Here is a 26,734-nt window from a genome sequence, read left to right as displayed (position 1 = left end):
CAGGGATTTCAGCCCCCCAAGTCCTTCCCCCTTCGAGCCAGTACCCCCTGAGCAGCTCTGGGGGCCCTGCACCCACGAGCCCACAGGAGGCAGAGCTCCTGGCCAGGCAGGCTGGTGGCACACAGGAATTAATGACATTCTGAGCCATTTGCTGGCCACACTCTGCTCCCACTGCCAGATGGCACTGGCAGCTTCCTGTGGAGATGAAGAGCTGCTGATGGGCATCTCCCCCCAGCCCGGGGCTGCTCTCCTGCAGGGACCCTCAGGAGTGGGGTCTGCAGCCACACACAGCCCCCTCAGCAAAGCTGCTGAGCCCCCAAAGCACAGTCCTGACACTGCTTTTTATTTTTCCTCTCTGCAGTCACCCAGGGAGGCTCCCAGCTCTGTGTGACCTGCTTTTGCAGGGATATCACCTCAGCCCCTGCCCCAGCCTGCGAGGTGCAGGAGGGCACTGCTGGCCTGTGCCACACACAGCTGGGCACTGCACCCTGCCAGGGGAGGATGAGCCCACAGCCAGGGAAAAAGGAGCTTCTGGTGACTCACCTCAGGCTGAGCCACCTCATGGTCAGAGCACTTGGAGACAGGCAAGTCCTGCTCACAGCCACTGCCCCCGGATGCCTTTGAAAGCTGAGAGGAAAAACACATCACAACCTGCATGTGCCCCTCTGCACGAGGAAAAACACATCACAACCTGCATGTGCCCCTCTGCAAGAGGAAAAACACATTACAGCCTGCATGTCCCACCCTGCAAGAGGAAAAACACATCACAACCTGCATGTGCCCCTCTGCACGAGGAAAAACACATCACAACCTGCATGTGCCCCTCTGCACGAGGAAAAACACATCACAGCCTGCATGTCCCATCCTTCATGAGGAAAAACACATTACAGCCTGCATGTCCCACCGTGCAAGAGGAAAAACACATTGCAGCCTGCATGTCCCACCCTGCAGCTTCACCTGGGCACTGCCAGCATGTCTGGCCTGTCCCAGGGAAGAAAAGGTGACTGAACATCATGGGGAAGACACCAAGGATGTGTGACCCACGGATGTGTGACCCACAGGACAAGCACAAAACACCACAAGGGCAGGAGGTGGGGCTGGGGAGGGCAAAGAAGTGCTCTTCAAACATCCCTGCTAAAAGGCACTTGCCTCCTGTCCATCTGCAAGGATCTGCAGCTCCCAGAGCTCCCGGCCCAGCACGCAGCACAGCACCGGAGCCATCAAAGCACTTTAAAATTCCACTTTGCTGTGCCTAAGTGCAGCCAGGGCCCCTGCATTCCCAGGCACTTGCAGCTGCAGGGAGCTGCTGGGTGGAACAGCCCGTGGCCCTGCTGAGCTCAGCAGAGCAGCTCAGGTGCACGGAGCACAAGACGAGTTTGGGAAAGCGGCGCCCTCGGCTCCGCAGGGCAGAGCGCGCTTTCATGGCTCGGATTTGTAGTTCATCATTTCTTACAGACATTACGCATCAGTGAGCTTGAGAAATCATCAAAATCAGCGGGAAGGCAGCCAGACTGGAGAGAGATGCTCCATCAGATCCCGAGCGCTGGCTCGGGTCCCGCTCTGGAGCGCGAACACGAGCGGGCAGCGCGCGCCTCCGGCCCGGCTGCGGGGCCGGGCAGCGTGTGGCACAGCCCCAGCCCCGCTCCTGCAGCCTGGCCAGCTCTCCTCGCACACTGGGAGGGCTGGCAGGTTCTGTGCTCCCGGCTGCAGCTCCAGAACCGGCCCCGAGGCTCCGTCCTGCCCCGCTCCCAGCTCCGAGCGAGCTGAGACAAACCACAGGAGAGAAACAAAGCAGCACGGACAGCTGGGCTCGCTGTGAGCTCCACTCCCAGCCCTGCTCGCCCAGCACTGGGGCTGGGACTCCTCCCAGGCTCAGAACAGGGGCTCTGCAGCCCAGGGCTCTGCTGCCGCTGGCTTTGGGCAGCCCTGGCGTGGGCAGGGGGAGCGATTGCCCAGCTCAGCCCTGAAGGTGCCCACCTGGCAATTCAGAGCACTCCTGCCCCCCCAGGAATGACTGCCCTGCTGACCAGGAAAGCGTTTGGACTGGCTTCACAGGGAAGCAGTGCTCCAAGAGCTTTCCTGAGTCAGGGGCTGACGAGACGAGGGGAACAGCCAACAGCAAACGCACACAGGCAGGACTCTTACTTTGCCATCATCCAGCCTGGCCTCTGATATTGAACCTGCTGCTGCTTCTTCCCCCTCTTCCTGCAGCTCCTTTTCTGCACAGGACAGGGTGTCAGCAGTGGCAGCCAGGCTGGCAGGCTGATCTGCCCCTTCCACGGCCAGAGCAGCAGAGCAGCGCACGTCCAGCCCTGCTGCGCTCCTCTCCCCCTCACACAGGGGCAGCTCCTCAGCTGCAGAGGCGTCTCCTTCCACCTCAGCATCTTCCTTGTCCACTGCCTGGTCCCCTGCAGGCTCCTGCTGCTCGTTGTGGGCAGACAGGCTGCTGTCAGCCTCTCCAGAGAGGAGCTGAACCGGAGACGGAGGGCACGCAGCGCCAGAATCCAAGGAGGACTCTGGCACCTCTTCAGGATGTCTCGATTTTAAGGATTCCTTCTAGGCAGGAAACACAATTATAGACCCAATATTCTCCCTGGGGGAAGCAGGAGTCAGGAACAGCACAGGCTCTTCTACAGCAAGCAGCAAAATCACAAATCTTTGGGTGACTTCAAGACCTGTCTGACTTCTTTTCACACAGTCCCGTTCCAAGGCAAGGGACTCCACAGACATCATCTCACTCATTTCTTGAGCTCTGACTTTTTTTGGGCTGTTCATTTTTTATTCACAGGCTTTCAGTGGCTAAGAGGGCTGTGCAAGGCCACCAGCCCCTGTGAGCACCCCACGTGTCCCACTTGTGCTTCCACATTGGATCTGTTTGGTGAGAGATGGGAATTTGTGGGAGACCACGACGGGACATTTCCCTTCTGCCTGGCATTTCAGAGGAGAGCAGGCAGGATCACCATCCCACCTTCCAGTGGGACAGACTGGAGGGTGGGCACTGACTGAAGGCACCACTCAGAGCTCAGAAAGACTAACACAGGAGGCTGAGAGATGGGGGAAAAAAACAACCCCAAATTAAAGCTTGGTCACCCAAAGGTTCAGCTGCCTCTCCCAGCAGCAGGGAGGCCCCAGCAGTGCCCAAGGAGAGGGGAACACCAGGAGAAGGCTCCCTGATCAGCATGCAACCAGAGCTGCTAGCACGTCCCACCTCCTCACTGTTTTATTAATGCCTTGTCAAACACTCCCTGCATCCTGTGCACGCCGTGTTCTGTACACTGAGCGCATATTTTAGCAGTGTATTTTCATCAGAGTGCCTCTGGAATGCTGTCAGCTCCCAGGCCAGGGCTGCAGGGCTCTGGGAGCACGTTCTGAGTGTGTCACTGCTCTGCCACCCCTCCCCAGGGCTGGGAGAGTGTCCAGCAGGATGGAGAGGACAGGGCAGTGCAATTCCAGGCACTTCCCAAAAATCCTACAGCTCTGGGCCTCACCTGCAATGCCCTGGTTCTGGGAGCTGACAGCCCCTGGCCAGCAGAGCCCCAGAGTCACCAAGCAGCCCCAGGAGGCTCCCTGGGGACAGCAGGACCCAGAGCAAGGTGGGCACAGGGAAGTTCTTTAGCCACCCTCGTGCTTCCCCTTTTAGGGGGATTAGGGTGGAAAGTCATGCTCCTTTTGCACAGCTTGCTTCAGAGTTCTCCTGAGGACGTGCCACCAGGAGACCTGGCAGTGTCCATGATATCCCAAATGAGGCCAAGCAGGGCTTGAACACAGGAACACAGGGTCACACACACCCCCAAATGTATCAGTCCCCCAGCAATGGTGTGCACACAAAAGGACTCCCCTCCAGGCAGTGCACCTCAGCTACTAAAATATCCCAGGATAATCCCTTTGGCTGGCAGAATCCCATTTTAATGGCAAGAAGAGGCAAAGCTTTTGTTAGCCTAACACCTTGATGATCACAGAGGCAGAAGAGGGACCCGTGCCAGTCAGACCCACAGGAGAAGGAGGAGGAGGAGGAGGAGGAGGAGGGAGGTTTTTCCTCCTGCAGCAACAGACTAGAGATTTTCTGTGGATTTCAGAGCTGGACAAGCCAGTTGGGTTATAACTGCCTTTGGGTGATCTGTTCACAAGCTTTTCACATCCTACCCACCCTGAGTGGCACCAACTGATGGGAAATCCCTACTCTGCTTCCAGTGAGCAGCACTGAGCTTTAACCAGCCACAGGAACAAGCCAAGCAGCTGCAGACACACACCACAACACCAGGAGCTGCCTACTGCATGCAAAGCCTGGCTGGCACCGTGCTAGCAGGACAGGGATGCCAGGGAGCCACTGTCACCTCTCCCAGGCTGGCAGCTTCCTCCTCAGGGCTCCCGTGGGGCTGGGGAGCAGCTTCAGCAGCACCAGCAGCACCAGCTGGAGGGCTGCCACGCTCCTCCTGCTCCTCCTTGCTGTTCTCCTGGTTGGGGGGACACAGCCTCTTGCAGAATTCCCCAGCCTGGAGGACTCACCCACCCACCAGAGCAGAAAGGGAGCTCACAGTTCCAGCTTCCCAAACATCAAGCTGTTGGATGCTTCACTGCTGCTTTTCCTGCTGGCCAGCTCCATGAACTCGCTGCTCCTGCAGACCCTTCCCAGCTCTGAGCTCCCTGTGAGCCGTGTCTGATGCTGCCTCCCCCCCACCCAGCATCCTGAAACCTCCTGTTTCCTTCGAATCCAGGCATCCAACCCTGACCACGGGCTACACGAAGCCAGTTTTTTTATAAATTCACCCATTACTGCTCAGATTTCCCCCTCGGACTTGCTACACAAACCCTACAAACCCCTGCCTGCTGCTCTGCAAGGGAGCTGGAGAACGGCTGGGGAGCAGCTGAGGCTCAGTCCCAGGAATGCTTTTCTACTGCCACCTCATGGAACTACAGAAGAACTCTATTTTCCAGCAGGGCACTGCTGTCTTACCAGGACCAGGCAATCACCCATCTTGGGCAGCAACTGCCATTCCATGATGGATTCCCAAAGCCCCATCCCCGCGGCACTGACATGCCAAGACAGCTCTTTGTTCCTGCAGGCATTAGCATTTCAGTGAGGAATTGGGCCCCCACAGGCTGCTGTTGTCTGGAGATGAGAGAGTCAGGGCTCTCTTTGTCACATCCACTTTAACATAAGCCTTTGCAGATCCTGCCCAGCACCCTGAATAGGTTCTCCAGCAAAGTGCTTTACAGCTTAATTTTCGTGTGCTGTGAAAAGGATAAGGAAAATACTCTAAAACACTTTAAAAGAAATTAATTTGCCTTTCAGATACTGGAACAGGATTTTCAAAGCAGTGAGAAAGGATTAATGTCAGCACAAACAGTCGGGCCAAATCAGCAGAGCTGCTTACAACGCACTTCCCATTGTGCCCTTGTCATCTTAAGCCTGATCCCAGCTAAGGAAGCACAGGGAAAGCTCAGCCTCTGCACAAGGCCTTGGGTGCACTGCATGCTCTGGGGCTCAGCCATGGATTTATCAGCAGGGGGAGAAGAAAGAGGAGCAGGTTTTGTGCTGCCACAGACAGGCAAGCCACGTGCAGCCCCACGGGGATCCCTGTGGAAGCCAGTGACAGCACCAGAGCATTCCCACAGGAAATTCCCCTCTCCCCTCCCCAGGGCCAGCACTGCACTTCAGTTGGCAAGGAGCCTTCCTCCCCAGCCCTGGCAAACAGAATGGAAGTGCCTCTTCCTCGTGGAGGCTGCCCCCACACCAAGTGCAGCAGCACCTCTGACCCCAGACCCTTTTCCTGCTGCTCCCTGCAAATGCAGATTTCCCCCTTGCCAGCTCCACCTACCTGCCTTCATTTTTCCTGTCTGAGGATGGAGCAGAGCTCCAGCCTGTGCAAAGATGTCTCCTCAATCCCAGCTACCAAACCACAACCACCCCAAGCACAAACTTCCCTTCAATGCCCACACCAGTGTCCCCTGGGGGCCACACCTGGCTTCTCACAGCCCCCAGCCCTGCTGCTGAGCCTTCCTCCCCAGCACTCTGCTCCAGGCTGTTCCTGCTCAGAGGAAACTCATCCCTCTGGCACTATTCCTGCAGCCTCAGCCCCTGGCAGTGCCTCTCCCACCTGGGCAGCCTCCCCTGCCCATCCCATCACCGTGGTCTTACCTCAAAGTCAAAGCTGCCTGCCAGGGCTTCAACGTCCAGGTACACGTTTTTTAACAGCCTTGAGGTCCCATGGAAACTCTGAAGGATTAAAAAAATAAAATAAATGAATGGGCAAAATGGAGTTCTGACCTGTGCAGTGCCACAGGAGGGGCTCCTCAGCAGAGAAACGAGGCAGCAGAGCCATGGCAGTGCACCCACAGCCAGTCCACCCTGGAGTGACACCAAGGCAGATGCTCACTTATAGGGATCGCCATGTGAAAATAGGATCAGATGCTTTTTGGGGACCAAGCAGCACAAAGAAAAGAGAGAACAAATGAAAGCCCAGAGGCAAATGGAACAGCCATTACCAGGGGAGCACCAGGAGGCTCCAGCACTGTGCTCACAGCAACAGCCAGGGCACACAAATACCTCATTTTCACTTTCTTCATCTTCGCATTTCTCTGGCACTGCCACGTTCAAGGAACTCTTTTCTTCACAGATCAAATCCAGCAGGTTCTTGCTGTGGCTGCTGGGCTTTGGGATCTCTGCAGGCTGAGAAGGCAGGAGACAGAAAAGTGAGGGGTGAGACAACAGCACAGAGAGACCCATGAGACCCTGAGCTGCTGGGCTCTGGCAGGGAGGGCAGCTTCCTCCCACTGAACGTGTTGGTTTATTTTTGAAGCTGTTTATGTCAGTGTTTTGCACACATTTTGCTTTGCTGCCCTTTAAAGGGTCAATTTCTTACCATTTAACAAAGAAAACACCCAGGTCACTTTCTAGTAATAAATAGACAAAGCATTCCACATGGCTGTAAACCTTACACTCATCAGGACAACAGTTCTTTTAATTTTATTCTCAAATAGAAGAGTGAAAATAGTTGATTAAATTGTATTATCTGCATTTTTTGTCATGTTTTGTTTGGACACCAAATTCTACTAAAACTCAACACACTTTTTTTTTCCTCTGCAACAGTTATTGAAACAATTCTTTCTATCTGCCAAAAGAGAAGAAAGATCACCACTAATTTAGCACTAGAGATAGAAGAAGAGAAGAAACAGAGTTTTTTAACACAGAGCAGTGTTTCAAAACGGACAGAAGATCACAGATGCTGTCACTGAAGTGTCCCCACGCCCGTCCCCCTGCACAGGGTGCTTCCCAGGGCACATTCCCAGGGCAGAGGAGCCTCACCAGCGTTCCTTCCTTGGGGCCGAGGCTGGAGTCCACCACATTCCCCAGGTCCAGGCTCAGGGAGCCACGGAGGGCGACGGAGGAGGACGGGGTGAGGCCACGGAGAGGAGAGAGGCTGCCCAGGGGGGGCTGGATGGGAGCCAGCTGGGAGCCTGGGGGCTGCAGAAGTACAGGGAAGTCACTGCAGGACAGCACAGCTGACCTTGGAAGGGACAAGGAGCTCCCCTGGGCAAACAGGGGCTGACCCTGCTCAGAGACCCCACCCCAGCAGCACACAGCACAGGTGGGGAGCAGGCTTTCATTCACTCACACACCTTGCTGAGCAGGTCCTGAATACTCCTCTCCCTCCCAGACACACCAATTTTGGGTGCTTACTACAGAGTGTCTTCCAGCCAAATCCAGAGGTGATGCTGTACTCAGTGCTCCCACCCCAGCTGATTCACTGCCCACCACCCAGGTCTGGGCTCACAAGGCACTTTGTGTCCTTGGAGCCACTTGTCATCCTCTGCCCAGCCCTCCCCAAAGCTCTGCAGGCAGAGCCTACTCACAGGGAGCTGCTTCAGGAGCTTCTCCTTCTTGTCCTTCTTCTTCTCTTTCTTCTCCTTCTTCTCCTTCTTGTCCTTCTTTTCCTTCTTCTCTTTTTTCTCCTTCTTTTCCTTCTTCAAGCCTCCCCGTGCCAGCAGCTTCTCCCTCTCCCTGATGACCAGCTGCTTGTAGTGCTCATCACAGGGGTGCTCCCACGTGGAGAGGCCGCTCTCAAAGTTGAAGAAATAGATGTCACCCCCTGCAATATCCTGGCTGCACGGCAAAAACAGCAGGGAAAGGTGAAAGAGCACGTTAAAAACACAGCAGAACATCTTTGCTGATGCTGGGAGCACCTGAAGCTCAGGGAAGAGGAGTGTGATGTGTGCAGGAGGCCACCAGTGTGGGAAGCAGCTCTCCCAGGATGCTCATATCCAGCTTCTCAAACACTTCTTCCCCTTCTGCTGCCACCCCAAAAGCCCTGAGCTCCTGATACCCCACCAAACCCAATCCTCTGCCAGCTGGAAGCCATTCCCCTTGTCCTGTCACTGGGAATGCCCCAGCACAGCTCTCACCAGGCCTTCCACTCGGGGGGCATTGGGGTCACCAGGCACTCCCTGGCCAGCCACAGCAGCTCAGACTCCTTGTCAGGGTCAATCCCAATCGTTGGTGCAAAATCCCGGATTTCTGGGGAAACAGAGAGCAGTGTGTGAACCCGGTGTGCCCAACAGAGCCACCCTGCTCAGCTAAATCTGCAGGCACACTGGGAAACCCTGAGCCCAAAGCCAGCAGCACAGTCCTGTGTGCCTGTGGAGCCCGTCCTGCCAGGCTGGGGACACGGGCAGTGACACTCAAGGTGACATTCAGCTCTGCTTCCCCTAAAACCCCGCGTGCTCGCCCTCTCCAGCCGCTCCAGAAACCACCCCACGATTTCTGAACGCACCTGGAGGCCACCTGCGTGCCTGAATCCCTGCTCCCAGCCCCTGGGAAGATGGGCCTCACTCACCCTGCTCCCTGGGAACGTAGGATTCATTGTAGTCCTCTTCCAGGATGAGCTGGTCCCCAATGCGCACGGCTCCTGCCATGGGTGCCACGCCTGGCAGCGGGGAGCAGCCGGCCCAGAGTCACTGCTGCCCTCAGGAAAGGGAATTGCTCACCCCCCAGCACATGGCAGAGCCCTTCTGCTGCAGCACAGGCAGCAAAGGTGAATCACAGAGCCTCCAGACGCTCCTCCATGGGCTGTGGGAACAGAGAGCACAGCTGAGGTGGAACAAAGTGATAATCAGATCCCCCAGGCCTCCCAGCTCCTGCAGGAAAGATGCTTCAGGCACTTCTGAACCAGGTAAAAAATAAGCTGCAATGAGACAGGGAAGAAAAAGAAAGGAAGCAACTTTCCCAAAGTATTGCTTCGTGATTGAACTCCCAGCCTGTCCAGCATGGTTCACGCAGCTGGAGTTCACCCAGCCCACCCCAAACATCCTCAGCTGTGGCTCTGTGTGGCCACATTTGGCCAGCACAAGCACTGGGGGACCAACAACTGCTGCTCAAACACATCACTGAATGCCAGGGTCAAACATTTCAGCCTAAACCCCCCCCAAATTCTCAGTGCACAAAGCACTCCTCTGTTTTCCTCGTGAGAGCCAGGGGGTGGCACGTGCCAGGTACCCCCAGTGACAGCACCCAGAGCAGGATCACCCCCTGTGACACGGCCACCACTGCCCTCTTCAGCTCCCTGCGTCCTCAGCCCACTCTGTATTTATAACTCTTATGTAAAGTCTCAGAAGCAGCAGCTAATCCCGGCACTTTCCAGGTGAAGATGTTCTCAGGAGATCCAAACCACACCAGCACCACGGAGCTCGCACCACTCCCCCTCCCAAACATCCCCAGTCAGAGCATCAGGGTGTGGCAGCTCACTCAGGGCCTTCTGTTCTTATTTTCCTCCCCCAAACTATCCCAGTCCTGTCTCCCATCCCCGGCCTTGGCACTGGGGGATGAATTATGCACTCACCCCTCTCCTGGAGAATCTGCCTTGCCACATACGGGGGGATCTCAGTGTGACCTTTCAGGGCTTGAGGGGCAGCTGTAATAGATGAGGACAAGGGGAACGGCTTTAAACTAAAAGAGGAGGATTTAGGTGAGATCTGTGGAGGGGATTCTTTCCTGTGAGGGTGGTGAGACCCTGGCACAGGGTGCCAGAGAAGCTGTGACTGCCCCATCCCTGCAAGTGTCCAAGGCCAGGCTGGATAGGGGGCTTGGAGCGAGCTGGGATAGTGAAAGGCCCATGACCATGGCATGAGGGTGCAACTGGATGATTTTCAGGTCCGTTCCAACCCAAAAAACCGTTCTACAGTTCGGTGCAAACAGAACCGAAGCCTCGGTGCAGCCGCCGCCGCGCCAGCCCGGAGCTACGGGAAAAGCGCGGCTGGCGAGGACGACAAACAGCTTTGGTTAACAGAACATTTTAAAAACAGGGCAAAAAGCCGTTTTCACCCGCATCACGACAGCACCCACGCCACACACGCACAGCCCGCGCCCGCGTGGAGCGGCAGGCCGGAACCGCGCGGCGCGGGGCCGCTCCCCGCAGCCTCCGCTCCCCGAGGGGACCCTCCCGGGGCCCGGGCCCCGCCCCGCCCGCCGCTCACCGTGCCGCGGCCCCGTCCGCCGCTCCGCCGGTGCCGCCGTTGCCGGGAGCGCGGGCGCCGCGGCCGCCGCTGCCCCAGGCCCCGCCCCCTCCGCGCCATTGGCCGGCCGGGAGATGCGCGCCATCCCATTGGCGGCCGGGGAGGAGGGATGCATGACGTCACCGCGGCGGGGCCGCCGGGGGGCTGCGGTTGCCATGGCGACGCGTGGGTACCACCCGTGGCGCGTCCCGGCGTGTCCCGGCGTGTCCCGGCGTGTCCCCGCGGGGCGGGGCGGGCCAGCGGGACGGGCACGGGGAGGGGGCCCGGCAAAGGGCCGGGGGCACCGGGCAGGGCCGGGGCGGGTCTCTCGGTGAGCGCTTCCGCCGGCGGGCGGGCTTTCCGGGGCGGGTCCCCCGCCGAGGCGCGGGGCGCTGCGGGCCCGCTGACCGCGTCCCGCCGAGGGCTCCCCGCGGCCATGGCGCCCGCCTGGCCCTGGCTGCTGCTGTGGCTGGGCGTTCTCCGCGCCCTCCCGGCCCCGCCGCGCATCCGGCTGCCGCTGCGGGGCGGCGCGGCCCCGCCGTCGGGGCTCCGGCAGCGCCGGGCGCCGCTGGACACCGAGCCCGACAGCGCCGGCAGCTTCGTGGAGATGATCGACAACCTGCGCGGCAAGTCCGGGCAGGGGTACTACGTGGAGATGACGGTGGGCAGCCCCCCGCAGAAGGTGAGGTGGGAGGGGATCCCCGCATCTCTCCATCCCCGCGTCTCCCTCATCCCCCGCATTCCCGCTGCGGGGCTGCGGGGCGCAGAGCAGAGGCGCTGCGGGTGTCACCATGGCTTCGAGCGGCTCTCGCCGCACGGCCCGGGCAGCATTCCTTCTTCTCATCGCTCCGGTGATGCTTTCCCTGCTGGCTTTCGGCTAAAACTGGCCGCGGGCTCCCGCCGAAGGTGACCCCAGCGCTCCCGGGGCTGCCCGGGCGCTCCGGGCGGGGTGGCCGGTGCTGCGTGTAGCCTCTACGTGCGGGCGAGCCAGGCTGCATCGCTCCATCCCTCCCTTCCCGCTCCATCCCTCCCTCCCTCCGTGCCTCCATCCCTCCCTCCGTGCCTCCCTCCCCGCTGCCGAGGCGGAGGATGCCGCTGGAGCTGGCGCGGGCTGTGGGCGGCAGGGCGGTGGGATGTGGCTGCGCAGCCCCGTGCCCGCCTGGAGCGGGCACATGCAGGCACGGAGGAGCCCACGGCCAAGCCGCGCTTGGCAGTTCCTCCCAGCACAGCCCCGGGCTCTGCCTGCTGCTCCCGCCCCGGGGAAATTCTCCAGAAATCCTCCCGAGCTCGGCTTTCCCGGGGATCTTGTGAGGGTTTTAGCTGCGCAGGAGTTGGGGCGGCGTGGGGAGGCGAAGTGCAGGGAAATGGGATGGCCTGGGTGGAAAGGGAGCCCACAGAGCCGGCAGGGCAGGCGTTGGTGCGTCACCAGGCTCTGATCCTGCTCCATCTTTTTGTCAGCATCCCTCACATGCTGCCCAGCTCATGTGGCACCGTGTGCCTGCACCTGGGGACAGGGCGAATGCTGAGGGCCAGGTGCCAGTCACACAGCACAGGGCAACCAGCTCCTCCCCTCTCTTATGGATGAGATTGGAGAGGTTCCTGCTGCTAAATCCTTTTGTGCCCATCCTGATCCCCGTTGCCATCAGCAACAAGTCTGGCCCAGGGGTCGAGCTCGGTGATCGAGGCTCCAGGTTCCTCCAAGCACCGGGCTGCATTCCCTCATGCCTTCCATCACCACTTTTTGGGTGCTGCCAGCACAGCCAGCACCCACACAGGTTCTGAAATAAAGGCTGGCTTTCCCCACGAGCTGGCTGTGCTCTGTGCGTGGTGGGAGAGAGCGATGGGAGCAAGAAGTGGACGGAGGAACGATACCACTGCCTTGGAAATTGCATCTCTGGGAGCACTATTGTGTTGTCCCTGTGTGCCTGGCATGTATTGCCTGGCAGGGTGTGTTTAGGAGGAAAAAAAAAGGGAGGAGATTATTTCTAAAGTCTGGTTTTAAACGTGATTTCATCATCTCCTGCCTGCCACGTGTCGCAGCTGCCAGATAATTTCCGTGCGAACCACCTGTTCCAGGCACCCGCGCGTTCCGGAGCCTGTCACCCTTTGGGCAGCATCTTCCAGCCTTGGATTGCTTCCAAATGCAAACGTGGTGCCTGTGTCTGTGTGTGTGTGTGTGTGTGTGTGTGTGTGTGTGTGTGTGCTGGAGCAAAATCCCTCCAGGCATTGCAATGGAATGAGAGGATGCCTATGAAAGAGTTCGCCTGTGCCTCTGCAGGAAACTGGGAGTGTGTTTGCCCCGGGGTGGGTGCACCCTTCCCAAAAGCTCTCACGCAGCAGGGAGATGGTGATCCATCTCCTCACCTTTCCTTTCACCTTCCCGATGCTGACAAGGAAGTTTCTGTATCCCCTTGTGCTTTAATTTTGGTTCTGAGCCGTGCTGCGCTGCCAAGTCACCGTCAGCAGCTGATTGCTCACACATTCCGTGTGTCCAAGCATGTTGGTTTCCCTGGCTCCCCAGAACGGGCTGCTTCATAAACACACAGGGGAGAGGGGTGAGCTGGGCAGCAGGAGCCGGTGTTTTGGGACAGATGGCACAGGCTTGGTGCCCCAGGAGCAGCACACAGCTCTGGGGACACGCCTGGCGCAGAGCCAGTGCTGCTGCTGAGGTGCCTGGAGGGGCTGTCACTTCCAGGGACAGGTTTCAGCCAGTGTCCCTGCCACACATGTCTTGGCCTCCCCAGTTCACGTGCCATGTCCCGGCCTGAATGGATGGCTGGGCTGAGTCTCGAGGATCTGGGTCCCCTCCACGTGGGTCCTGTGCGTGACCCCTTCAGCAGGATGGAGCCTGCGAGAGTAAAAGCCCTCCCTGCCTCCTCTCCCTGCAGCGTCAGCTCAGCAGGTCCTTCTCCAGGGAAACCAGTCTCCTCTGGGTGCCCTGGGGATTGCAGATGAGCTGTGTGGAGCAGGTGGCCCCTAATGGCACAGAACCAGGAGCAGCCCTGGGAATGGCGCAGGTGCCGGGTTGCCAGGCTGTGTGGTGGGTGCTGAGCTGGCACCCGCCCAGGGTGGGCACTGGGGGGATGAACGTGCTGCTCTGATCTTTACCCGTGGCCTGAAATGTTCCCCTTGGCAGGGAGGTGGAGCTGGGGCACTCAGGACACGGCAGCCCCTGTCAGGGAGAGCGCTCGGCAGCTGCAGCCGGTGCTGCTGCGATTAACACAAGCGCATTAACCTCCTTCCTCTGCCTCTGACTCCACAGATTAGGGGCCAAAGCCCTGGTGCTGCTGCCCCGGGTGCTGCTGAAGCAGCTCCTGGGTCTGGGGCCAGGGCTTACCCCGAGCTCTGCCGCCCAGCACGGCCAGGAGGCTCGGACAGCCCCGCTCCCACCCCGGCAATCCCACCGGGGCAATCCCACCCGGCCATCCCACCCCTCTCCTCCCCAGGGCCACAGGCACGGGTCAGCTGAGGGCAGGATCAGGCTGGCGTGCTCCTGCCCTGCCAGTGGGATGTTTGCCAAAGGTGGTAATCCTGCCCAGGCAGGAATGAGTCGGGAGCAGGGCTCGGCATATGGGTGGCGATTAGCGGGCGCAGGGACCCGCGGGGGCTCCCACCAGCGATCCTTCCCACAGGCTGTGCCAGCTAATCTGCTTTCCTGTGTTGCTGCTGCTGCTCTCCGGCCCCAAACACCTGCCAAGTGGTTCCTGAATCCTGCCTGTGGATTTGGGGGCTGAGGCCGGCCCCGAGGCAGGGCTCACGCTCTGTTTGCACAGTGCTGGATGGTGTTTGCTCTTTGTGCAGCTCCCTGATGTCGCTGCCTCCTGCTCCACCGCCTCCTTCTCTCCTCTCTGGGCACAACAAAAGGGGGTCCCAGTGCACTCATGAGCCTTCCTGTCTTTCTTCCTTCTCCAGCTGAATATCCTGGTGGACACAGGGAGCAGTAACTTCGCTGTGGGAGCTGCACCACACCCCTTCCTCCGGAGATACTACCAGCGACAGCTGTGAGTATTCTGGGGGCACACAGAGCACAGCCACTCAGGCACACTGCTTCTCCTTGCTGGAGGTCTGGCCAGACCCTGCCAGGTAGCACCTGGCCTCTGGAATGGCTGGATGCACATAAACCCTGCAGGTCTCACTCGTCCCTTTGCTGCCCTTGCAGGTCCAGCACCTACCGCGACCTGCGGAAGGGAGTGTACGTGCCCTACACCCAGGGCAAGTGGGAAGGGGAGCTGGGCACTGACCTTGTCACCATCCCCCACGGCCCCAACGTCACTGTCAGAGCCAACATCGCTGCCATCACGGAGTCAGACAAATTCTTCATCAACGGCTCCAACTGGGAGGGGATCCTGGGGCTGGCGTATGCTGAGATTGCCCGGGTGAGTCCTGGCTGACAGTCCTGGATGTCAGCACCAAAACGCTTCAGTTGCCTTTTTCCTTGTCCCTGTTTGTCCCCTGGGGGGTTGAGAGAGCTCCTGGAGAAGGGACAGCACTGACACATCCCTGTCCTGCCTCTGCTTTCTCCTCCCACCAGCCCGACGACAGCCTGGAGCCCTTCTTTGACTCCCTGGTGAAGCAGACACGGGTGCCCAACATCTTCTCCCTGCAGCTGTGCGGGACAGGCTTCTCTCCCAACGACACAGAGGCCGTGGCCTCGGTGGGAGGCAGCATGGTGAGCCCTCCACAGGTGGCTGGGGGGTTCCTTTGTGGCGCTGCCAGCGCGTGGTGGCAGCGCCGTTCTGTCTGCTGTGCAGATCATCGGTGGCATCGACCGCTCGCTGTACGTGGGTGACATCTGGTACACCCCCATCCGCAAGGAGTGGTACTACGAGGTCATCATCGTCAAGCTGGAGGTCAACGGGCAGGACCTGAACATGGACTGCAAGGAGGTGAGCAGTGCTGGACCTGCCCCATGGGCACTGGCAGCATTGGTCAGAGGAGGCTGGGAGGGGAGTGGGCTGGGGTCCTGCACCTGGCTCACTCCTCCCCTTCTGCCCCCCAGTACAACTACGACAAGAGCATTGTGGACAGCGGGACCACCAACCTCAGGCTGCCGAAGAAGGTGTTTGAGGCTGCAGTGAAATCCATCAAAACAGCATCTTCGGTCAGTGGAGCCCATCCCTTCCCCACGGGCACGGCCCAGGGCAGGGCTGTGGGCAGTGTGGCTGCCCCTCCCCAGCCTGGCATCTCTGCTGCCTGCCCAGCTTGGCCCCGCTCACCTTCCCTTTCCCTCTGGTAGACGGAGAAATTCCCAGACGGCTTCTGGCTGGGGGAGCAGCTGGTTTGCTGGCAGGTCGGCACCACCCCCTGGCACATCTTCCCCGTCCTGTCCCTCTACCTGATGGGGGAGGCCACCAACCAGTCCTTCCGGATCACCATCCTGCCCCAGGTGAGCGCTGGCCTGGCCAGACCCTGCCCAGGGAGCGTGGGCTGGAGAGGGCAGCGCAGGCAGTGGGTGGACACAGCTGCCTCCCGTGCCCCTTCCCTGACTGCTGCTGTCCCCCTGCAGCAATACCTGCGCCCGGTGGAGGACGTGGCCACCTCTCAGGACGACTGCTACAAGTTTGCCATCTCCCAGTCCTCCACCGGCACCGTCATGGGCGCCGTGATCATGGAGGGTTTCTACGTGGTGTTCGACCGCGCCCGCAAGCGCATCGGCTTCGCCGTCAGCGCCTGCCACGGTGAGCTGGGCCCGCGGGGAGGGGATGGGATGGAGGGACGTGGGTGTGCAGAGACCAGACCCCGCCTCCCCCTCCCGCAGTGCACGACGAGTTCCGGACGGCCGCGGTGGACGGGCCCCACCTGCACTCCAACATGGAGGACTGCGGCTACAACATCCCGCAGACGGACGAGTCCACCCTGATGACCATCGCCTACGTCATGGCGGCCATCTGCGCCCTCTTCATGCTGCCCCTGTGCCTCATGGTGTTCCAGTGGCGCTGCTTCCGCTGCCTGCGGCGGGACCACGACGACTTCGCCGACGACATCTCCTTGCTGAAGTGACGGCGGAGCGCGGGCGCAGCCCCGGGCCGCAGGTGAGGCAGCAGGGCAGGGGCCTTGCTGCGGGGGCTGGAGTGTGGCAGCAGCGTGGGGAGCTCAGACCCTGTGCCCGGGGCCTGGGGACTCGGTGTCCGTCAGGGCCAGCGGCCGGGGCAGCCCCAGGCCCGGGCTCCGTTCGTCTGGGACTGCAGCCGGGCAGTGGGAGAGCTCAGCAACCCCATCCTGGGAGCTGGAGGCAGCTGCTCTGCTCCAGCACCAGGACAGGACCAAGCTCTCCCACCCAGCCTTGCCTGGCTTGATGGAGTGACGCTGATGAGCCATCCCCTGCCTGTCCTCCTCCATCCCTGTGCATCCCTTTCCATCTCGCCCTGCCGGGAAGCTGCCAGCCCACGCTCTCTTGTAGGGAGCTGTGCTGCAGCTGTGCCTCCCCTGTGACTCCCTGCACTGAGCCAGACTCCAGGGATCATCCTGGAGCCATCCAGCCCCGGGCTTTTCAGAAACAGCCCTGCAGGGCCAGCCTGGGCTGCCCAGCCAGGGCTTTCCCTCCTACCCTGCTGCCCCTACACCGCTCACTGTCACATTTCCCCTGCATTTTCCTGCCTTCCTGAGCTGTACTGCCGCTGCTGCCAGCCCCAGGACTCCCTGCACCCTCCTGGGACAGGCAGGAGCAGGTACCCATCCTCTCCTGGGACAGGCAGGAGCAGGCACCCATCCTCTCCTGGGACAGGCAGGAGCAGGCACCCATCCTCTCCCCACATCACATGGGATGGGAAACTCCCTGCCCTTGGCTTCCAGCATCAGCAGGGGCTGCCGTGCAGAAGCCAGTGCCAGGTGTGAAGTTCCCAGCCCTGGCACCGGCTGCTCCCCAGCCCACCCAGCCCTTCGAAAGCCATAGGGGAGCCTGGGCCCCCCCTGCAGCCCCCCACCTCACCGCCGGCACAGCAGCTCCTCCCTGCTCCCTCCACACGTCCAGGCCTGGCTGTGAGACGCCCTGGCACGCCGGGGACAGGCGGCAGCTGCTGGAACTGCAGCATTTATTGTTTTTGTAAACACATGGTTGTATTTATTTTGGTTTTGTTTTTTTTTTTTTTTTACAAAGCGTGTCAGTGGTAGCGCAGCTGCGCGTTGAGAGCGTGTACAGAGCCGGTCCCACGTGTACAGAGCACGGCTGCCTCTCACCTGTACAGTATATCCATACATCTCTATTTTTACTTCTAGCCCTGAAAGCCACCGTTCCAACATTAGGGGTCAGTCCTGTTTTGTTTTGGGGTTTTTTTTTTAAATCTTTTTAGCCTTCTGCTCAGTCCTCAGCCACTGTGGGCACCAGGGCTCACGCTGAGCCACGTGTGAGCACGTGATGGGGAGGGGGTCCCAGCTGGCTTGAGGAGGGGGTGCAGGGCTGGAGCACGCAGAGCAGTGGCTCACAAGCCCAGAAGGCACCTCTGTCCTCAGAGAGGATTTTCCAGTGTGTGAGGACAGCCCCCTCCTCCCCGTGCTGCAGGATCACCGTCCCTTCCCCAGAGCAGACACCCGTGACCTTGCAGGCAGTGCTAGTGCTATATTCCCTTGCTTCTCTGCCTCCAGCCTGGGTAGGACAGAGCTCAGACACGGAGATTCCACAAGGAAAAGGCATCACTCCTCCATGAACAAAGAGGGGATACCTGCAGTGCCGGGTCAGGCAGGGACAGACTGAGCACCCACAGCAATCACCGAGCTTAGAGCTTGTTAATCAAACCCTGCAGCCAAACGTTTCTCTGGGAAGGCAGCGAGGGAGCCAGGAAACACAGGCAAAGCGTGAGAGCAGCCAGCCCTGCACGGGGCACAGCCACAACAGCCCCCACACTGCCCCTGCTCACACAGAGCCCCCCGGCCCCAGCCTCGCTCCAAACCCCACTCCCTGCAAGAGGGCAATGTTCTCCCCCCACCCTCGTGCCTGCCCAGGACCCCCAGGACCCCAGAGACTCTGTTGTGGACCACTGCCTTAAAACACAGCCCTGTGGCAGGCGAGCACCGGGGGCTGCCCTGGCCTCCCTGCGGGGCAGAGGGGCTGCCAGCCGTGCCCAGCCCCTGCCGCAGACCGCCAGGGACAGGGGGGCGATTTTTAGAGAGTCATTGCAAGATTTTCAGCGGTGCTGAGCACCTCGCAATCCCACCGAGATCCATGGAGAAAGGGTTGGTGAGTCAGCCCGTGCTTTGGGAGGAAGGACAGCAGGGGGGGACGCAGGAGTTGTGTGACGGGTTGGTTTATCCCGAGCTGCAGCGCAGCCGCGTCCCTGCGCCCCCTCCCCGGGCCCGGTGACAGCAGGGGATGGGACAGGACGGGACAGGACCGTGGGCTGTCGCTGGAGGCTCCAGTACTCTGTAACCCAGTGTCTATGTAAGAACAATGAATGTTAACACGGTAAATTATTATGACATTAAAATAAACGACCACAAAAAAATTGGCTTTTCGTCCGCAACTTGTTGGCTGGAAAGGGGGGGAAAAAACAGGTGATGGCTGGCAGGGATGTGGGGGTGGTGAGGCATCAGGTGATGAGGAATAGCCCCAGGAAAGGAGCTGATGGCATCCAAGTGGGAGGTGTGAGGTGGCTGAGGCAGTTCCCAGCAAGCAGAAAACGCTGACCCTCATTTGGGAGAAGGCAGCAAGGCTGCAGACTGAGAAATGAGGAGCTGCAGCAAATCACTGCATAATATACACACTTTATTTATGAATTTGTATGTTTACAGACTTTCTATACACACATTACCTATATAATAAAAATGTACATGTGTATACATGATCGTATAAATATAGAACTGTAGAAATCTTAGAACTGATCCTGTCTATTCACAGCAACTCCTCCCAGGGGCCCACGTTGTCCCAGCAGCCGTCATTTGAGGCTTGGGCAAAAGGGGCAAGTGTCATTCGTGTTGGTTTGTGCCCAGAACTTGATGCACTGGAAGAGAGAGAATTAGTCAAGAGCCACTGGGCCAGCCCAGAGGTGCCAGCATTGTCCACAGCACTCCCTTCAGGGCTGGTTTCCTCTGCTCCTTGCAGCCTCCATCACAAGTCACCGTGAGGAAGGAGCCCTTGTCACCCCTGCAGGACCATCAGGCCCTCCTCAACATGAGTTTCCACTTCCTTGGGCCACTGCTGGAGAGCAGTTGGGATGGGGGGCTGCCCACACAGGTGACCCACTGCCAGACCCATGGCAAGAGGAGGGGACTTTCCTGTCCCAAGAGCTCCTGTCTGGCATCCCCAGCCCAGACACCTGGGCAGCAGTGACAGCTCTCCCCTCACCCTGTGTTCCAGACCCTTCCAGACTGTCTGGCTCCAGCATCCAGCCCTCACAGACACAGCACAGGCTCAGGGACACAAGGGCAGCCTGTTCCTAAAGCCACCACCCACTGGCCACGCAGGCTGGCCCAGCCACGAGTAAAGGATGGGATGACAGGAGGCAGGGAAGCTGTTTATTGATCGTACCCTTCTTCTGGCAAGGTGTCAGGACAACAAGGACTCGGGAAGGGTCACCTGGAAGGTGCAGGAGGAGGCCCTGAGCAGCAGAACACACTCACCTCCTTGTGCAGCACATGTGAGCAGGCCATGGGGTGAAGGTCACCGGGCTGCACGAGCTTCTGGCACATCAGACACAGCTTACAGGCAGCTGGGGTCTGGGAGGGGCAGTGAGGGAAAGAAAGGAGCAGGCAGGGGAGTCAGGCACAGGGCTCTGATCACAGATTCAGCTGCAGCCTGAGGCCACAGCCCCCTCTGCCCACAGCCATCACGCGTGTCCCTGTTTGTGTGAAACACAAAGGATCTGTGTCCCCAGTCCTCCCCTCCACCTCAGCAGCCCAGGTAGCTGTGTGAGGAGATCTCCCAGCTGCAGGGGCTCATCCTGTATCCTTTCAGGACACCCTCCCCAGTCCCCAGGGAAGCCAAGCCAGCAGCCTTACGTGTGACGCTGCTCCTGGGTAGGCGACCTGGGCCGGGGGCAGGAACATGGGCGTGCTGATCTGAGGCAGGGGAGCAGAGAACATGGGGGCCCTGATCCGGCCCAGAGGCTGCAGCGAGGCAGAGGAGGCACGTCAGAACAGCCCGGGAGGAAAGGACACAGGAGTCCCCCCAGGGAAAACTGCTGCCTGGTTACGCTGCAGCCAGCAGGACAGGGAGCCCAGGGGACAGCCCTGAGGCACGGCCCGAGCCCTGCGGGGAGCCAGGGAGCAGAGGCAGCTCTCCCTGCTCCCCAGGCCCCCCTCCAGCAGCCCCCGGGCTGTCCCACCTGAGCTCCAGCCGCTGCCCGCTCCTGCTGCTCTGCCAGCTTGGCTGCCACCAGCTGGTTCAGCTCCTCCATGGTCAGGCCGGCCATGGTCCTCCGGGCAGTCTTGATCTGCTGCAGGATGTTGGTCAGCTGGGCCCTGCGGGGACAGCAGCCTGCTAAGAGCTCCTGGTCCTCACACAGCGGGATCCCTCAGCCACAAGCCCTGTGCTTCCCCTCTGTCCTCCAAGTGAGGTGAGCCACGTGCTGAGGAGCTTCTCTCCCCAGAACGCTGGGGATAGAGCAGGGAACCCCCAGAGACAGGCTGGCAGTGCCCAGATACCCCTGGTGTCCTGCAAAGCTCCCAGTGATCCCCAGCGCTAGGGCAAACCTGATGGAGACCACTGCAGGAGTGTGCTCCTTAATGACAGAGTGGCAAAACTAGCCTTTGTCCCCCAAAAAAGGAAAGAAGCCTAGAAGTTTTTCTCAATGATTAGGTGAAAAGCCACCTCACAGGACCTTAGGGACTTCACCAAAAACTTGAGGACAGCTAATTGGATAGAAGCCAAAAAGTCTCGCTTGAACCATTAGGTAGAAAAAGAAGAGAACAAAAGAGCTAAGTGCTTTTGTGAGGTGTTCTTACCAGGAGCAGACCTCTGCACCTGGCTCGGGTTTTTCTGTTTGTTATTTTGCCTTTTATTAAACCTCTTTGTTTCTAACGCCGCAGCAGAAGTCACCCTGCTTATTTTATGCCCCCAAAATAACAGCTGAGCTATCCTTGGGCGTATTATATTTCTTTTGAGAGCTTATGAGACCCGGCCCAAGAAAAAGAAATATAACAGACCACCACCTCTGCGTGCCTCCCTTCCCGCAGACCCCACTGACACCAGGAGCCCCCCTTCCCCTGAACCCAGCTCCCACCGCACTCACAAACCCCTGCCCTCCCAAAAAGCAGCAGAGCCTCACTTGTTGCACTGTGGAAAGCGAGTGAGCAGCTTCTCCAGCAGCTTCTCCAGCTTGTCGGCCGGCTGGGGCCGGTGGAAGTCGGGGGCCACGCTGACGCCCAGGCCGGGCGGAGGGGGGATGGAGGGGGGCATGTGGGGGCTGTGCGTGCCCAGGAGCGACGCCACCACCGGGCTGCTCCTCCCCTGGGACTGCGGCAGGGGTGGGGAGGGCTGGTTGGGCCTGGACATGGCGGGGTTCAGCAGGGGGAAGGAGAGCGCCCGGGGGTCGGCGCTGGGCATCACCATGGGCACGGGGACAGGCCCGATGGGGAAGGGGAGCCGGGGGGTCAGGGATGGGCTGGGCTGGAATGCCGTCAGCATGAAATCTGTCTGAGAAAGAAAAGCAGGGCAGGAGGGAAAGGCTGGTTAGAGTAAGACCACCTGGAAGCAGGGCCCAGTGGCCTCTTCTCCAGGCAGCGGGGTGGCAACTGCAGGCACTGGCAGCTGGAAAGGGAAGGGAAGGCAACCCTTCCCCGCCTCTCTGGTAAGCCCAGGCAGGGAATGGGCCATCCCACACATGGCCAGCAGCAGGCAGGCTGTGCCAGGGGTGCTGTGGGGCTGGAGAGGCACTCACTTCCGAAGGCGGAGGAGGCAGCGTCGGCGTGGGGATCTGGGGGAGGCTGCTCAGCTTCGTGCCATTCCTCACCATCTGGATGTGGTCGTTGAACTGATCCTAGCACAGAGGGAAGAAAATGAGTGCATTTATCAAACCTGAGCAAGTTTGGGGCGTTCTAAGCCGGGGGGTGGCAGGCCCTAAAGTGGCACTGTTTGGCTCCACAGAAGAATGGAGAGGAGCTGAAGGGAGTGTGTGTGTGAAGAGCTGCTCACTCTGTGTGTGTGTGTGTGTGTGTGAAGAGCTGCTCACTGTGTGTGTGTGTGAAGAGCTGCTCACTGCTAGGCTGGGAGAGGTCAGCAGGAACTTACTCGGACACTTTGCTTGGTCATACGTATCCTGTTCAGCCTCATCTCCCACTCCTGCTTTGGCCTCATGGTCTCCAGCGTGGGCGGCGCAGACCTGCAAGCACAGCTGAACTTTCCCACTTGCAACTGTGCTCTCACTGCCTGCAAAGTGGCACCAAGCAACCCCCACACCCTCCTGGCTTCCCCTCCTCCAGCGGGGTGGGAAAGGCTCACCCCCAGGTGAGGCACCCCACAAGGGACAGGGACTGACCTGGGGGACACACAGGGACACCACAGCCAACAGCACCAACAGGCTGAGCCTGGCAGATGAACAGTGACAGGGGATAAGCACAGCCCCACATCCCCTTGCTGTGAGACATTATGGAATCCCACTGATCCAGTAAGAAAACCACAGGAAATCCTGAACTATTCCAGTCCAACGTAAGCAGAGGAAGAGGAGATGGGACACGGGGACACCTGAGTGACCCTCCCTGCTGCTTCTGACACAACACAGACTTACTTGAGGTAGGTGAGGTGTAGCTCTGCTTCTTTTTCTGCTTCTTCTAGTTTCAGCACCAGCAGCTCCTTGCGGCTCTCCAGGGACAGGATCTATGGAGAGAGGCTCAGTTTTTGTACTCCCATTTCTTGCTGCCAGACCAGGCGCTGGGCACGGCTCCCTGCTAACGCTCACTGCACTGACACGTGCTCATCTTTCCTCTCATCCCACACAGTGGCACTTGGCCTTGCTCCTAATTTCACAGCACTGCCCATTACCCAGCTGGAATCTCAAACCAACCACTTTGCAGGGAGGGAGTCACCTGCTCACCTCTGCTTTCCAGGCCCGCTCTGTCTCCTCAAGAATGTTCCTGTTGATTTCGTTGTGCTGGTTCTTCAGCTTGTCCAGCTCCATCTCCCACAGCTGCCTGCACACAGAACACAGCAGAGCAGAACGAGCCCCCTCAGGCACTGGAATGGTCCCAAAGGATGGGTCCCAGGAGCTCTGGATGGGCTGGAACCATGGCAGTGACACCATCCCCAGCTCCCTGGGCTGTGTGAGTCACTGTCCCAGCAGTGAGCTGTTCCACAGCACACAAACAAGCATTGTGCAAAGGCCAACGAGGGGAATCACCCTCAGCAAAATTCAGCCCAATCCCAGGGAGGTCTGAACCAGGAATCAACCTGAGCAGCAGGCAGAGCTATGCTGTTCTGATCCTGGAGAAGTTTAAAGCTGGGCATTTCCAGCTGTGCTTTGGGAACACCTGGAGCATCCCTGCCCACCTTTAAATACCCGAGCATGCCAGAGTTCAGTGTAGCTGGACAGCTGTGGGGAACAGACAGGGAAATCAGTCTGCCCTAATTCTGGGGAGGTGAAATGCAATCAGAAGTAGCAGTTACAAGCTGAGTCAATCCACCAGGCACAAACCCTAATCTTATGGGATCTTTATGTCACAAGTACCCAGGAGTCTGCTTGTGACTGGGATCAAGGAAGATTTAATCCAGAGCCCTGATGCTGAAAGAGGAGATAAAACCTCCAGGGCACGTAACTGGCCAGCACTGCTGGCTCATTGTCTCTGCTCTGTCCCAACCAAGAGCATGGGATTCCCTCTGAGGCAGAATGACAAGAAGGCACAGTGCCCTGGGCAGCACTAATCAGGTGAGGGAAAAGAGCCTTACTTCTCATCAGACTGCTCTGCAATCAGAGAGGCAATCTTGTTTTCCTTCTCCTCCTGCTCCTTCAGCAACCTGCACGAGAGGAAAGGGACAGCACAGCTGGAATCCCAAGGGAGCAGGGCCCACATTCAAACACCCCCAGGGCCAGCCCCACACCACGGGCTGGGGATGGCTCCCTGCAGTGTGTGTGGGAAAAGAGCCACCACCAACCCCTGGAGCACATGGGACAGTGCCCTGCTGTCTCAGGGCACTGCACAAAGGCTGTGGCACAGAACCAGGCTGGCTGCAGGCAGCTGTGCTGCTCCCCCAGCCCGTGCTCTGCCACGGTCACTTGGGGGAAAAGGGCTGAGCACCTCGAGCCATCACTGGAGGAGTTTTACCCAAAAACACCACTGAGCCCTCAGAATAAAAACCAGACCTCTAGGACATGACAGAATGGCTCCATAAAAATGCCAATTCAAATATAGGGCCTATCCTAAATTCATCCATACACAGGTCTGACCTCAATGCTTGCTGCTTCCTAAAAGTTTAAAGCTCCTTACTCCATCAGGTTTGTATCACGGTTAAGCAAGATCTTCTTCCCCAAAAAGAAACACTTTCTTTTCTGTACAAATACCTTCTGCCTTTCTCACAGAGTTTCTCAATTTCAGCTTTGAGATCCTGCTCTTTCTGCAGGAATTCTTTCTTTTCTTTCTCCATCTTTTTCTTAGTCTCTTCTCGCTTGATCGTAACATCCTGAATGGCTTTCAGGATCTCCTGGAGTAAAAGAAGCATCACACAGATACAGAGCAAAATTACCAAGTATGATTTTGATTTAAAATATATTATTTTTTAATTAATTAATTAATGAGATTAGACAGCAAATTCTTTCTTTTTAGCAGATCCAGTCAAGATATAAACTGGTTATTATGAGGAAACTCAGGAGATTGATGCCCTGCACTGCAGGTTCTCCTACCTCCTCATAAAGACTTCAAAATTAATTACAGTGCAAGTTAAACAAAAATAATTCTTCACCAAATACCTGGTGGTTTTTCATCTCCTCTTCCCTCCGCTGCTGGAGCTGCTTAAGCTGGACCTGCAGCTGATTCTCCACCTGCCTCTGTTTGTCCAGCACCTCCTGGTAGCGCTCCTTCAGCAAAGCCCGCTCGGACATCATCTTGTCCTGCAGGGGAGAGCAAAACTCCTCTGTAGCAAGGACAGCCTGTAACAAGACCTCAAGGCTGACATCTGATGGTCTTGGCCTTTTCCAGCTGGAATGATTCCGTGATTCTGTTTTGACAGGAATAAAGTGGGAAGAACAGCTCCTGCGCCCGGAGTGCGAGCGGCAGAGCCGGAGCACAGGGCCTCCATACCCACCAGGTTCTTCTCGATGTCCTGGTCCGTGCTCACGTCCGCATCGGCCGCCTTGAAGTCGGTCTGTGAAGGGACACGACTGAGATCAGCCCCTGCAGTGACCAGAGAGGGACTCCAGGCCCTCCCTGGGCACCTGCTCCAGTGCTCTGCCACCCTCCACAGAAAGGAGTTCTCTGTCATATTGTGATGAAACTTATTTTAGTTTATGGCCATTTGTTCCTCATCCTACAGCTGGGCACCAACAAAAAGAAGCTGGCACCATCCTCTGACACCCCCGGGGACATTTACATGCATTAATGGGATACCCCTCAGACTTATCCAGAGCAACCAGGCCCAGCTCCTGCAGTCTCTCCTTATAAGAGAGATGCTCCAAACCCTTCATCATCTTCACAGCTGCACCCTTCTTCAGTAGCTCCTTGTCCTTCTTATACTGCCGAGCCAGTCCTGAACACACCGCTCCAGCTGTGGCCTCATTAGGGTCAAATTTTAATTAAAGATTAATTAAAATTCAAGCACGGGCACACAGCAGCGGCTGCAAAGCTGCAAGTACAGATGCGTTTCACCCTCCGGCCACGGCTTACTCAGTTCTTTGTCCTCCAGCTTCCACAGGAGCCTTGCAGAGCACACACCCCGCGATCCCCGGGGGAGCTGCACCCACCTGCACCGCGATGTTCTGCGACGGCCTGCCCGGGGCCGCCTCCTCGTCGGGCTCCTCGGCCGCCGCTCCGCTCTGCCCTGCCGCCTCGGCGCCGCCGGGCTCCGCATCGCCGCCGGGGCCGGGGGCGGCCGCGGGGTCCGCCTCCCCGCCGGGCCCGGGCTGCCCGGGGCTCTCCGGGCCGGAGAGCGGGCTGCCGCTGCGCGCAACGGGGACATCGGTCAGCGCTGCGCCGCGGCCGCACTGCCGCTCCATCCCCGCTCCATCCCCGCTCCATCCCCGCTGCCGCCCCGCCGGGCCCCCCCTTACCTGCCGGGCGGCGCGGCGGGGCCGGGCTCGCAGAGGCGCGGCGGGTCGGGGCCGTCGACCTGCGCCTCCGCGGCACCTGGGAGAGACTTCCCAGCCCGCGCTGCCGGGGGCTCCCCGCGGGT

The 26,734-nt window shown here is 58.9% G+C and overlaps 3 protein-coding genes across 7 annotated transcripts in view; 1 reads left to right on the top strand and 2 right to left on the bottom strand.

The window, feature by feature from the left end:
- The window catches only part of CEP164 (centrosomal protein 164), a 32,426-nt gene extending 21,904 nt beyond the window's left edge, over nucleotides 1-10,522 (bottom strand). The window contains exons 1-9 of the mRNA XM_041414043.1: nucleotides 10,471-10,522; nucleotides 9,837-9,908; nucleotides 8,835-9,067; nucleotides 8,404-8,515; nucleotides 7,855-8,104; nucleotides 7,307-7,465; nucleotides 6,548-6,670; nucleotides 6,140-6,217; nucleotides 544-627 (exon numbers count right to left, since the gene is read on the bottom strand). Of these exons, the coding sequence (XP_041269977.1) occupies nucleotides 544-627; nucleotides 6,140-6,217; nucleotides 6,548-6,670; nucleotides 7,307-7,465; nucleotides 7,855-8,104; nucleotides 8,404-8,515; nucleotides 8,835-8,913 (885 nt within the window). The 5' untranslated portion in view covers nucleotides 8,914-9,067; nucleotides 9,837-9,908; nucleotides 10,471-10,522. The remainder of the gene's footprint in view (nucleotides 1-543; nucleotides 628-6,139; nucleotides 6,218-6,547; nucleotides 6,671-7,306; nucleotides 7,466-7,854; nucleotides 8,105-8,403; nucleotides 8,516-8,834; nucleotides 9,068-9,836; nucleotides 9,909-10,470) is intronic.
- A 333-nt stretch (nucleotides 10,523-10,855) lies between these two features.
- BACE1 (beta-secretase 1) lies at nucleotides 10,856-18,926 on the top strand. Of its 3 annotated transcripts, none has more exons than XM_041413903.1 (10): nucleotides 10,856-11,170; nucleotides 14,401-14,489; nucleotides 14,648-14,864; nucleotides 15,020-15,157; nucleotides 15,240-15,374; nucleotides 15,488-15,589; nucleotides 15,725-15,874; nucleotides 15,995-16,166; nucleotides 16,247-16,520; nucleotides 18,070-18,926. In XM_041413903.1, the coding sequence occupies exons 1-9, from the start codon at nucleotides 10,925-10,927 to the stop codon at nucleotides 16,486-16,488; spliced, it is 1,491 nt and encodes a 496-aa protein (XP_041269837.1). In that variant the 5' UTR covers nucleotides 10,856-10,924; the 3' UTR covers nucleotides 16,489-16,520; nucleotides 18,070-18,926. The 3 variants fall into 3 exon arrangements, with proteins under 3 accessions (XP_041269837.1, XP_041269836.1, XP_041269835.1); XM_041413902.1 differs by having other exon boundaries at nucleotides 17,585-18,926; XM_041413901.1 differs by having other exon boundaries at nucleotides 16,247-18,926.
- A 239-nt stretch (nucleotides 18,927-19,165) lies between these two features.
- On the bottom strand, nucleotides 19,166-26,558 carry RNF214 (ring finger protein 214). Of its 3 annotated transcripts, none has more exons than XM_041413969.1 (14): nucleotides 26,307-26,558; nucleotides 25,652-25,711; nucleotides 25,317-25,457; nucleotides 24,912-25,051; nucleotides 24,299-24,367; nucleotides 23,451-23,547; nucleotides 23,145-23,233; nucleotides 22,649-22,739; nucleotides 22,299-22,397; nucleotides 21,687-22,054; nucleotides 20,745-20,880; nucleotides 20,419-20,526; nucleotides 20,041-20,136; nucleotides 19,166-19,421 (listed from the first exon to the last, which is right to left on the bottom strand). In XM_041413969.1, exons 1-14 carry the CDS (start codon nucleotides 26,556-26,558, stop codon nucleotides 19,356-19,358), a joined length of 1,812 nt encoding a protein of 603 aa, XP_041269903.1. In that variant the 3' UTR covers nucleotides 19,166-19,355. The 3 variants fall into 3 exon arrangements, with proteins under 3 accessions (XP_041269903.1, XP_041269905.1, XP_041269904.1); XM_041413971.1 differs by having other exon boundaries at nucleotides 22,649-22,751; nucleotides 25,652-26,117; nucleotides 26,230-26,361; XM_041413970.1 differs by lacking the exon at nucleotides 26,307-26,558 and having other exon boundaries at nucleotides 22,649-22,751; nucleotides 25,652-26,293.
- Nucleotides 26,559-26,734: the final 176 nt, after the last annotated feature.

The sequence above is a fragment of the Onychostruthus taczanowskii genome, unplaced genomic scaffold, assembly GCF_017590055.1.
Source record: "Onychostruthus taczanowskii isolate IOZ18803 unplaced genomic scaffold, ASM1759005v1 scaffold43, whole genome shotgun sequence".
Taxonomy (NCBI): Eukaryota; Metazoa; Chordata; class Aves; order Passeriformes; family Passeridae; genus Onychostruthus; species Onychostruthus taczanowskii.
This window is presented reverse-complemented; position numbering and strand designations above follow the sequence as displayed.